The sequence below is a fragment of the Diprion similis genome, chromosome 6, assembly GCF_021155765.1.
Source record: "Diprion similis isolate iyDipSimi1 chromosome 6, iyDipSimi1.1, whole genome shotgun sequence".
In the NCBI taxonomy this organism is placed as follows: Eukaryota; Metazoa; Arthropoda; class Insecta; order Hymenoptera; family Diprionidae; genus Diprion; species Diprion similis.
In genome coordinates, this window is record NC_060110.1 from 16,202,951 (window position 1) to 16,215,233 (window position 12,283).

Consider the following 12,283-nt stretch of genomic DNA (forward strand, 5'->3'; position numbering starts at 1 on the left):
GAAAAGTAAAATGTGAAGGATTATATTTTTCACTGACAGAAGTCAAGTTTTAATATGTGTAGCTGAATACATTGAAAATCAAATTTGAATCTATTGGAGTCTTTGTTTTGTATCGAGAAAATGTCTATCGAACTGAGCTTATAGCCATACCAAACCGTATATAAGTGCATGTGACCAAGCGGACAAAATGTTTCTAGTACATGGCGCTTGGTGCTGAGAACATATTGTTTCTACTTTTGAACAGTTGTGTAATGGAATTATCCAGTCGTTATACAAACAAGACCGATTTCAATGGCAGTGTGAATTTCATGCGCATAAAAGGTAAAAAAAAGAGAGTTACGTCTAACTATCTGCATATTTTTTGTACTGCCAATGCTGTACCCATCGATATGATGTAACATCAAGTTCAAAATTGTTTGAAAAATGGTAGTATTCAATCTTAATTTTAATAAAAACGTTATTCACATAATTATGCGTTTACCGGAGTAAATATAGCATATTTATAGCTTGCAGTCTAAAAAATTTTCATAACAACATGAATACATAGGACTGAAATTAGTTTATAAACGTTAATTTAAATGCGGTATAAACATAATATTATACGAGAAAAAGTGAATCTAAATGGAAAAAATGTATGTATATGTACGATTTACAATAACAAAAATAAATGTCTAGAGCTAACCTTAAAATTTTATCCTTGATTTCCCTCATCACGGCCAGTCACGTTTGGGCGCCATTTTACGACTTCAAACATATGCAAAATCACTGCTAAGTTTTCACGCCAAACAATAAACTAACTTAAAGTATAGAATATACGAAGTATACCGACTCTTAATATAACTATCGAGCATTTTAGACAAGAGTCAACCACTTGTTAGGAACTTTGATCACCTTACAGTACTAAAGAAAATATTTGACCAGCTGAAAAAAAAGAGAATCGGAAGTTGCAGTAGGAGAGAAGAAAACAGAAAATTCACTGCCGGCTTAGGCTATTCGGGGATCAAGAGTTTAACACCGAATCTCAAAACAGATACCCAGACGTGGTACGAGCGCCAGCTACGATTTAAAATGGTGGCGGGACGTAACAATTAGCGATTGATTTGAATTGCAAGGAATGTATCAGAAATTCAGTTATTTGCGATTGAATTGACTGAAAATAAATATGTCATATGGTTACTCAAATGTTTTTAACGACACAGTTTAGGTGGGAATTTGAAATTACGGTATTAAAACAATAAATAAAGGAATAAACAACTTCGAACATCATTTTATTTATTTCGGAAGAAATGAACTATTATTAATTATAAGGATGTATAATAGCGTTAAGAAACTGGAAAATAAATATATAATTTAAATCACATATTGTGTATATGTATACATATCAAAAGTTAATATCACTATTGTCCTTTGTGAAGAGTCTCTTGACTCAAACAGTAGAAGAAACCAACATTTTGCTCTTGGTTACATTGAAAAAAAATATTTCAATAAAAAAATAAAAGCATATCGTGTAAAAGTGTAAATTCCAATTCCTGGATTTTGTTCACCTGATTTTATGTTTTGGTTCAGCTGTGTTTTTCCGTTTTTTCGTCAAACATACATTTACTCTATGAATTAGGAATATATATTCATTTGAAAGACTGAAAAATTTTCATCTCTTCGTATCGCAAATCAGTTATTATAGTGTATTTGACTGTGGTATTGAAAAAAAAAAAAAAATTCAATTTGCAAATAAATTGGTTACTTGGAAAGGTTCGAACCATGTAAATCATGAACATCATTTCTTCCATATTTCAGACCGAACAATCGGTGTAAGAAAGTAAGCTGTTTAGATAATAGGATAAAATAAACTTACGATGTGAGAAAAAGAAAGGCGACGTTTTAAGGAAAAAAAATTTCAAACGGGAACGACACCATAGTTTCAGATAATCTACACCGCATACCCAGTAAGTTTTAGTCTAATCGTAGCAAGAGTTTTCTCATGACTACGAAGCAAAATAAAACTTACGCGAAGTTTTTACGTGTCACATTTTTGCCAGATATTGTGGTAATAATTACTGTTTTCTATTCTCTGTGAAGAAAAAAAAAAATCATGCCTAGATTAACATCAATTTCAACTAACAAAATAATCATTACGTTTTTAAATAACCAAATTCGGGTATCCACTGTCTCAATGTAAAATGATTCATGTTTAACGTTAGAAATCTTAGTAGTACTTGTTGTGCATTTGAAGATTTGTACGTACCTAGTTTCTGTCTGGTAAGTATCATCATTCACGAATTATTGTTACGTTACTATTTTCAAAAATCAAATCTGATCTTGATGGATATACTAGTTTCATATTTCCTTCCAAGTCAACCACTTTTATTTGTTCAACTAATAAATTGTGGTAATCTTCACTGTTGTCAGTTTCCGTGGAGCAGCCAAGTCCCAGCATCACGAGTTCATTAAGAAATTGGTCAGCAACTTTTCTGTTATTTAACAATCTTAGATTTGATTACAGTTCAAAAATCAAACTCCTTCGTCAATAAGAATTCTATAAAATTCTTGGGATTGTTTTATGACACGATTTTCAGCAAATGATAAAGATTCATTTCAAGGAAACCACACAGATGTTTCATTTCAAATATTACGCGGCAAAGAAAGAAGGAATATTAATTTATTCAAATATACTATATTGAAAATTTTCCATTCGCACATGATTTTCATCACATATACCAACAGAATGTAACGGAAATATTGATTCCAAATGAAATCTGCTAAGGGTAATGAGAAATTACCTATATTTGCATTTTGCATGTTAAAGATTTTTTCATTTAAAGAAAGCATGGAGTTCTTTTTGTAGATCATAACACAACCAAAGTTACTAGATAAGTGCGGGATAGAAATAATTATTTTTTGTTACAGTTGAGCTGTTATCATTAAATCTTTCAGGGATCAATTTGTAGCTTAGTTATTGTCAATTATCATAGCAATAATATTTCATAACTATAAAATTGCAAATATCACATTATAAAATATAAACTGAAAATTGTTTTGGATATTACCTGCAAACTTGCTGAGAAGATGCGCTGGTGACTTCGACAAACATATCTTTGGTGCTAGGAGACATTTTGGTGATGTCACTGTTTGTTATTGGCGGAAACGAAATAACTTGATTCAAACTATCCAGGAGGCATGGGTACAGTGATTTACCTTCCAAAAGGTATAAATATCTGTGAATACCAGAGTAAACATTGCGCTTCTTTTCTCTTCGCAAGTTATCGGCTTCTGTTTGTAAATGTTGAAACAGTGCTGCACCTGTATATGACTTCTGGCGCATCAGTGGCTTGATTTCAATTTCTTTAGGAGGTTTTGCCGTATACATCAGATTTCCTTGACAACAGATAAATAAATAAGACTGATTAGAATTCATCGTAAGTGTAAGTCCTATGGATGTAAAATTGATGAACAATAATCAATGAATTGTAGTCATGAGTACAAAAAAGAATTAAAGAAAAGAACTAATGAATTTCACCAGGTTTTATTAAGTCCAAATCGTGCGTTGCTATTGTAGCAGCATTCCTTTTTTCGCATATCCCTTCATGTAGTTTGGTTTGTAATTGAATGAACTTTTTGAAGCTTTCCTCTGTGAAGTTCAAATTTCTCACAACACAAGCAACTATGTGCGGTCGGACAGATTTAACGTGTTCTGTTATTTGTACAACAGGTGTTTGGTCCATCACTTTCAAGACCCTGAGCTTATGAGTCAATTTGTCGACGGAATTGATGTTGCTGTCATTTGACTCGGAAGATTTCCTTCCTTTTTTCCCTTTCTTCGATTTACCAGGAGCTCCTGAGCCGTCGCCAACCTTCGGACAATGTTGCCTAACGTAGTCCAATACCTGTTTGGTCCTACACTGATCTACAAGTTTATAGAGCCGTTTATCCGAGAGGGGATTTCCCTTCAGATTCAATTCCTTCAATTTACCGCAGTCGGAGAGTTCCTTGGGTACGATCACTATTGAGTTATCGGAGAGATCCAAAAGTTTCAACGACTGTAAGACGCTGATGGTTGACGGAATTTCTTTAATTTTATTACCGTTCACTCTGATTTCAGTGAGGTGAACCAACTCGGCGTAACACACGTGGGGAAACGCGTCAAACTGGTTGTTAGATAAGTCCAATATACTCAGCTTGATGTTAGCGGCTTGAGACGGTAATTCTTTTAGGGCATTTAAGCCGAGGTTGAGGGTCATGAGCTGAGTCAAGTTACCGAGATCGTCGGGAACGAAATCAAGGTTATTTCTGGACACATCTAGTACTTTTAATTTGGTCAATTTCCCGATGGCCGAGGGCAGTTTGGCGATTTTATTCGAATGCAGTACAAGACTGGTGAGGTTTTCCAGTTTACCAATTTCGTCGGGTATCGCATCGAGGCACGTGTCGTTTATGTTCAAGTAGTTTAACCCTTGCAGGTTAAATATCGTCTTGTCCAAACCCGACTTTTCTAACCGCTGCGATACGGAGGCCCCGGAAAGGACCAATTCGTGCCTGTTTTCTTTTCGCGCTTGGCTCACCTCCGGCCAAGATTCATCCGAAGTCATTATCGGATTGATTCCTTGCAAATTTTCACTTCTATTCCTATATTTCCTGTCACTACAACGTCACCGTGCAGCTGACACTTAGGTTATGTGCCGGTTGCCTGGTTCTGATTCTGCTACTAGTATCTCGATAATCGATTCGCAAACTTAACGCCATCTTGAATCTCAAACGAGAATCGCGACGCGAAAACCGTCCGTGAATTTAAAAACGTTCGGAAACTGTGATCGTTCGCCTCACGTTACTATACAACGATCGCAGTGATTAACGTTGATATCGAATTTTTATTCAACTAATATTTCCAATATCTTTAAAAACAGAGTATGCTTAATCTGCAAACTTTTGAGTGGGTTTTATCTGAAGCGTTCAACTGTTCTATTTTGAAATACTGGCCAATTAGAATTCTGCTTACCTTACGGTTCACCCGCCGAAAACTACCTTCGTTCGAATGTACCTGCAAGAAGTATATATAATATATAATAATATTCGGTTTTTTTCTAAAAAATGTGCTACAGATTAACTGCTGAGCAAGCACAGTGAAGTTTCAGAAAATTAGGTCAAGTATTCGTGTATAGTATAATATCAAATATTGGCCTGTATGCAGTTGCACAATTAAACAGTTCTCGATCGGATTATCTCTGACCTTATTCCTTGCTTACTTATGTCGCAGAAAAGTCTAGGATATATGAGCGTTGATAACAGCCAGCATTAGTTATCGGCCGGTTCTAAATAAGTATAAATCCCACATTATTCGGGTGTATGTACATCCCGTATGTAGTCTTGTTTTCGGCACGTGTGCTGCGCACCATCCGGTCGGGAACCGTTTGTTTCAGCTTGTAATGTCAGGTTTGAATGACTTAAATGTGAACTACGCGACTTATCGCTTTTGGAATAATTTAAACGTTTTGGCACTAGATTAGCGCGTATCTTTGGGTGGTAGTAAGGATATCCGAGGATAATTTATTCCTAGAATACTAAATTATTGCATCGAGTGAGTTACAGATTTCGTAACCGGTTCTGCGATGGGGGAGGGGGGTTATGATACCTGTTCTCCTTTGAACATGAACCTGGCCGTCGTCTCCTTGTCGCCATAAATTTGAATAAGATAAACACAATATGAAACAGGTGCACGCTTGAACAATCACGTAGGAAATAGATCTTGTTGGCACGACGTGACGTGGCGAAAATTCAATTTGCCTTAGAGTCTAATGAATGCATACATAATGTAATCTTCAAACGCAGCATTGGCTCCTTTGCAATTCGCATGTAAACACGAGGTCGCGATTGGTGCATATTGTATATATTTGCGAAACATAAAAAGGCACTTTAAGGACTCATGTTTTATTATATTATTAAATCTTGCGGCCAACCGCGCGAGCATCCATACAGTCATATCTTGTAAATAAATCTCTCGCGGATATTTAAATTTTGAAGTGTGAATACGGAAAAGAAACTCGATGTCCGGAGAATTCTTTTTCAGCCATCGGATGTCCTCGGTCGGAAATCTCCACGATCATTCGTCCGGGCGTTGAGGAAGGCTTTGCGCACCATCATCCCACTCCTGAGACTGCGTGAAAACAAAGGTCTGCTTTTCTACGCTGTAAGGTACGGATCGGCTCGAGATGTCGGACCTTGAAAATCGCGATACCGAGAAAGCATGTGCAGGATAAAAATGACTGTACCAACAATCGACGCAAGCCGAGGTCGTGAACCTCGTCATAATTACCTTCGAGTTTGTATATGCTGCTCGAATGTATCTGCAGAATCGCACGTAAGAGGCGACCGGAGCCTTGGGACGATACGCGCCGGCTGAGCTTATTCTTTGACAAATTTTGCAAGATGATGTCTCACGCGATTATCAAGAAATATTTGCTCGCCTTGATTTGCATGTGAATGAGTATCAGGAAGCTGGCCCTGCCCACACCTTCCCGCAATGTTTGAATAACAAGAATTGAAAAAAAAAACCTGCGTCATGTTGCATCTTGTTAATCGGTAATAATCCGCCTTTTACCGCAATGCCAACTACCTTATCCGAGTGTAAATCCCCACCGGACCTCCCCTACCCACCAAGACGACATAATCATAGGGGCATCGCGACGTTATTGTTGCTTGACTTGAGTCTCGGAATAAAAATTCCTAGCTTCCGGCGGAACACTTGCGCTTTATCTTTCCGGCCTCATTGCTTCCGTATTCGGAGTGGGGCTGCGGCTCTCCTGGACAATATAAAGAAGCTAAGCAGGACGAGAATTTCATCAGTCTCAAATCGAACAGGTCTGGGCCAGAAAGTCGTAATTGAAAAGCCACTTCAGCAGTGCAGTAACACCACCGTTTAGATCGATAAGATCATCGATCAATCATCGATTCGTTGAAACTGAACATTTGATTTGTCAGCACTGTCTGGTAAATTGGACCAAACAGATCAATTCAAATTTTTAAACATTCCCTGTAATTGAAGAAAACGCATTTCAAAGTAAAATCTGTAGTACCTCAAAATCCCCAAAATTTTTTTCAAGTACATCGAAAATTTTGAACTCATTATTTACTACAGTAGTATTCATCATCAGAGCTTACTTTAATGTCTGTATTCTTTCAGCAGGACGTCAGTTAACGTTCCACGATGGCAATACAACTATCAGCTTCATTCCTGACTATTATTTTGGCCACATCCTCAGCCTGGCCGTACTTCCGACGTCGGGACATATTTGACAACACAGTGGACAGTCCCAACGGGCCGCTGAGCCACATACGAAATCTCGAGGACGTACTTTTCGGTTTACCGAATAATGACACCGGAAGAAAGGTAGCCGCATGGAACGAGGAGTTGGAGATTAATCCAGAGGAGCTCGGGGAGTATGCCGAGGGTGACATCCTCTTCCCGTTTGGAATGGGTCGCAACGGTCTGAAGTCGGAGAGCATGCGGTGGCCTGGGGGTGTAGTCCCTTATATGATCAGCCCCTACTTCAGTAAGCTCCTTTTTGACTTTGTCTTATCGAATTGCGGCCACGTTTTCGTTTCACTTTCGAGAAAAAATGCCGAGTTTTCAATGTGTAACTATAAATGAAAAAAAAAAAACAGATTTCGATCGAGCTCGAGATAAAGGGTCCACTCACTTCAAGAATACTTTTCGATTCGCACGCCCACACTTGAATTATTGGAAACTTAGGCGACGATACTTTCATGCGTAACAGTCAAGGGTGTTATAAAATCTCGGATTACTTAAAATTTGGCGTTTTGAGGTACAAACGAAACATTTTATCACGGCCTGTGTCCGATTTGTAATTTTTAAACCTCTGTGTAAAAATCGAGCCAGTATAATTCGCGGTAGTATAACATTGAGTCGAAAGTCGATCTGTGTCGTGCATTGCTTTGCCCGAGGATCAATCGTGCGCAATATAACCGGCAAAATTTACGAATTCGAAGAATTGGCATGGAATTAACCGAAGGTCGTAAAATGATTCGGTCTCGATCCCCCCAAGGTCGGTCGTGTGTTCTTCGTAGTATGCAATTATTAGCTGATGGAATTTTTGGAATTGAATTTAGCGTAGACTGCGTAGAGGTCGATGACTTTATCAACTCGTACTAAATAAATAACAAACGAATTTTCAGCTGGTGCGGCTTTGAATCTGATCCACGAAGCCATGAATGACTTCCACACAAATACGTGCATCAGGTTCAAACCCTACGTCGGGGAAGAAACCGATTACATAAGAATTGCAGCCGGGAACACCGGATGCTGGAGTAGCGTCGGTCGGACCGGAGGTAGGCAGGATGTGAACCTCCAGGTACCGGGATGTGTCACCAAAAAGGGAACAGTAATTCACGAACTGATGCACGCGGTTGGATTTTTGCACGAACAGAACAGATGGGAACGCGACGATCACGTCGTCATCAACTGGGGAAACATCCAATCAGGTATGCTAATTATATCATCCATGTTATAATAAGTTACTAGCTATACGGTAATGCCTGTTATTTAATAATCCGATTTGGGTCCTCGTATACATATAATCGGTAGCTAGCGTAGCAATAAACGCGTCGTTCACCGGTGATTAAATGTTATTGAATCTATGTTTACACCGTTCATTTCGTTACAACGCCAAAGGCGACGAGGAGCTCGTTTATGTGAGAGACTCCAGCAGTCGCTTCGTCCAATCGATACGAAGAAATTTTATTTGATTTTTTCTTCTACCCGGTTTCAGGACGCAGGAACAACTTCGAGAGAGCAACGAAGGAAACTACCGACGCATTCGGTATCGGATATGACTACGGAAGTGTAATGCATTACTCGCCGAACGCTTTTTCCACTAATGGGAGGCCGACTATTGAGCCCAAGGTACGCTGTAACTGCCATTAAATATTGCACCCACGCTCGTCGTGGCTTATGGTCTTGACGCTCAAAGTTCTTCTCAAACTGCTTGGGGATTGGCTGAGAATCGGCTTTCCGAAGCTCATCGATTTCCATAATAATGTGCATACATATTTCATTTCATCTCGAGTTAAAAAGTTCGTTTACTTCGACATTTCAAGCGATTTGCATAGGTGTGAACCTTTGCAGTTGATAATTATGGCTTCAAATTCTCAGACTGTCTAAATGAAAACTCTCTAAATTCTTTAAGTTTAGCGATAAATGCTTACCTAATTTATCCTACCGTGTGTATAGGAGCCCGGCGGTCTTCTCCCGATGGTCGGTGAGTACTTCTTCGGCAAAACCAAGGTAGTTCTTGGACAGCGCGAAGGGTTCAGCACGAAAGACATCCAAAAAATCCGGCGCATGTACCAGTGTAGCAAGCGAAGGAGGAGCTACAACTAGTTAATTTATCGAAACTGGATTTTAATCAACTTTTCACGATTTGAACTCGTCACGCGATTTTCCTACAAGCTTGGAGCCCGACTTTCCTCTGTTATCCGCGTGGACTTTGGATTCTAAATTGGGTTGTAGTCACTCATTGTGGTCAGCTTATCTTGCGAAAGGATTAACCTTCCTCTATGGTATAAGCCTAGTCTATAAATTATTATATTTAATTGTTAAGTATTTAGGATTACGCATGTGACAGGGGTGTGCAAATATTTAAAATTTTATAATTCTTCCGACGTTATTCAAGTCTGGAGAAAATATAGGTATACACATCATTTGCACAGCCTTATCATGTATATTTGATGGTAGCTTCAGGTACGCGTAAAATCGGGGATAACTTATGGTAGTTTCAAACGAGGCACCCGGAGGTACTCGAAACGAAGCTAGTTTCATCTCGTGAAATCTCAAAACATTTCAATTTTAAAGACCATCAATCAAGGCGCAGTGTGCGAATTATGAGCGAGATGACTCTAGTCTGCCACTCTCGGAGTTGAAGCTCTATCAATAAAACACACCAAAGTACAATGTTAGCTATGTAAGACGCATTTTAATTTATATATATATTAATCAATGTGTGATCAAATAATCAATAAACTTACTCAAAACACAAACTTTAGGTTTTTTCCGATTTAATTTAAGCAAAAGCAGATCAAAGAGACGTTGAAGCAGACAAGCACATTATACCCAGCGGGATCTTTTGAACAAAACTTTCACACTTAATCCATAATCGTGATTACATCTATAGATTTTCCGTTTTATTATATTTCGCTTTTCATTGACATGTTTTTTGTAGCCAGCTTTTTGAATCACCCTCGGTCGATAAACCAAAAGTGACTAAAATTATTTTACGTTATATTTAACCACCGATTATCTTTACGCTAAATTATTAGTTTGCGCGTTAAATTCTAATAATATACAAGCCAGAAGTCACCGAGACTCTAAAATACCTTCAGTGTAATTCTGAGATCTGAAGAATTCACTTGTACGTATAACTCATGACGGAAGCAGCAGCCTTCGATCAAATTCGACACATTTTTTTCGAAATCACTTGTCCCAGAAAACTTGTTTTTTCCGTACATTCGACTTCGACCTTCCCTGATTCAATGAATCTCTTTTTCGAGTGATTATTTCATGGCAGGTCCTGCAGTCGCTTCTTGTAATCCGTTTGCGGTATGCATCCAGAAACATTCGGTGAAAATTGAGGCTCGGTTACAAGGGCTTGAGGATTCTGAAGTCGAACAAAAATTTTTTTTACACCATTGTTTGTCAAAGGAAGACCTGAGAAATGATGTATAGAATATGCTTTCTTCACCGTACCAATTGCCGTACATCTGTATGATAGCAACTCGATCCGGTTTTGAGGAACCTGAGCTGCCTGTAAAGCTGATCTGATGTTGTGCAATTCGAAGCCTCCATCACGATCCATCTGAAAAAATTGAACCATCGTTATACCCAGTTCGGGAGATTTTTAAAAAGCTATAAAAAGGTGTCCGACATTGAAAGCGTATACCTAAATTACGACGTGTCATGCTCATGCATGGGATCGGTGACAATTTTTGGTGTATCAATATCATGATACCTCAAGACCAGTTGCGTCAGACTTATTATTCATTGTCATATGTCAGTATAAAGATTGATTATCATTCTTGCCAGTTGGTTGTGACTATTCGAATGATAGACGAGCGAAGAAATTTATTCATTGACTACTAGAGCTGTGAATAATTCATTTACATATGTACTCACCCATCCATATTCGACGTAAAGGCAGAGCAGGAAACACTGCGAATACAATAAGGCTTTTCATTACATACTTACACATGGAAAGTCGTACCGTGAGTTTAAAAATCTACTTTCTAATTACCTTGAACGCGTCTGTTTGCGCCTGCGAATGATGTATGTCGCGATGGATCAGGACCGAATTAACTGTGTCCAAACTGATGGGACTCGAGGCATTGCAGAGACGAAGAATGCCCAACTCGCCAGCGATTCTCTGAGTAAAAAATTTCAGCTTCATATGCAGAAATATTTTCAACCATATCATCTGTCGTTATAGATTATCAGACATCGAGACTCACCGTAGGAATACAGACGCATAAACCAATCATGCAGCTGGAAAGCACAAGTGCAAGAACCGTTTTCTGCAACATGTTTCACTCTGTCACGTAAGGAACTACTATATGCGACGAATAAATTTTGTGCTTTTGCAAAGTAATAACAAGCCGATATCACAGAAACGGAGTCTATGTGACACGCTCGACAAGAGAAATGTTAATGGGAACTTTGCCACTTATACTGGATTCTCCATATCTGACACTTCCTCTGCCCACGCAGCCGTTGATAAGAGGTTCGGTGCGAAGTAGATTGAACTAAGAATTCACAGTATTTGGCCACTGAACGAAAATGTACTGGTGAAATTTGGAACAGAGAAATAATTATTATGGTGTAGCGATATTCACTGCATTTTGCTTGACTTTATTTTAACTCTAGATACGATACTTCAGTTATAAATCTTAAGGCTAAATGTAAATTTATACTGTATTATAATAAAGTATAACAACAATGCGTAAAGAGATAATATTATTATTATCAATATAGTATAGTAACTTGTATTATGCTAAGTTTGATTGACATCTGTTTTTCTCTATCATTTCCTGCGTATAGATTTGTACAAGAATTAGTTAATTTTAACAATGCTACAGCTATGCAATTAGGTTGTACGGTATATTACTGGTAAAAATAAAACTCTTCCAAAGCTACTGATTTTTTCGTTTTTTGGTTAATATCAAGTATAATGTTCCAGCGTTTAGAAGGTCGCCTGTACCTTCTAAATACTGAAAGAAGAAGTACACA

General features: G+C 38.2%; 3 protein-coding genes across 4 annotated transcripts; 1 reads left to right on the top strand and 2 right to left on the bottom strand.

Annotated features, from left to right (window-relative positions):
• Window positions 1–1,327: 1,327 nt before the first annotated feature.
• Window positions 1,328–4,715, bottom strand: LOC124407336 (leucine-rich repeat-containing protein 47-like). Its single transcript, XM_046883378.1, has 3 exons — window positions 3,515–4,715; window positions 3,045–3,372; window positions 1,328–2,468 (listed from the first exon to the last, which is right to left on the bottom strand). The coding sequence occupies exons 1-3, from the start codon at window positions 4,581–4,583 to the stop codon at window positions 2,267–2,269; spliced, it is 1,599 nt and encodes a 532-aa protein (XP_046739334.1). The 5' UTR covers window positions 4,584–4,715; the 3' UTR covers window positions 1,328–2,266.
• Window positions 4,716–6,147: 1,432 nt separating this feature from the next.
• On the top strand, window positions 6,148–9,484 carry LOC124407143 (zinc metalloproteinase nas-13-like). The gene is made up of 5 exons (XM_046882994.1): window positions 6,148–6,161; window positions 7,175–7,541; window positions 8,185–8,490; window positions 8,778–8,911; window positions 9,239–9,484. Exons 2-5 carry the CDS (start codon window positions 7,196–7,198, stop codon window positions 9,386–9,388), a joined length of 936 nt encoding a protein of 311 aa, XP_046738950.1. The 5' UTR covers window positions 6,148–6,161; window positions 7,175–7,195; the 3' UTR covers window positions 9,389–9,484.
• Window positions 9,485–9,691: 207 nt separating this feature from the next.
• LOC124407144 lies at window positions 9,692–11,671 on the bottom strand. Of its 2 annotated transcripts, XM_046882995.1 has the most exons (5): window positions 11,509–11,671; window positions 11,295–11,423; window positions 11,177–11,212; window positions 10,751–10,859; window positions 9,692–10,661 (listed from the first exon to the last, which is right to left on the bottom strand). In XM_046882995.1, the coding sequence occupies exons 1-5, from the start codon at window positions 11,578–11,580 to the stop codon at window positions 10,558–10,560; spliced, it is 450 nt and encodes a 149-aa protein (XP_046738951.1). In that variant the 5' UTR covers window positions 11,581–11,671; the 3' UTR covers window positions 9,692–10,557. The 2 variants fall into 2 exon arrangements, with proteins under 2 accessions (XP_046738951.1, XP_046738953.1); XM_046882997.1 differs by lacking the exon at window positions 11,177–11,212.
• Between the last annotated feature and the right edge of the window lie 612 nt (window positions 11,672–12,283).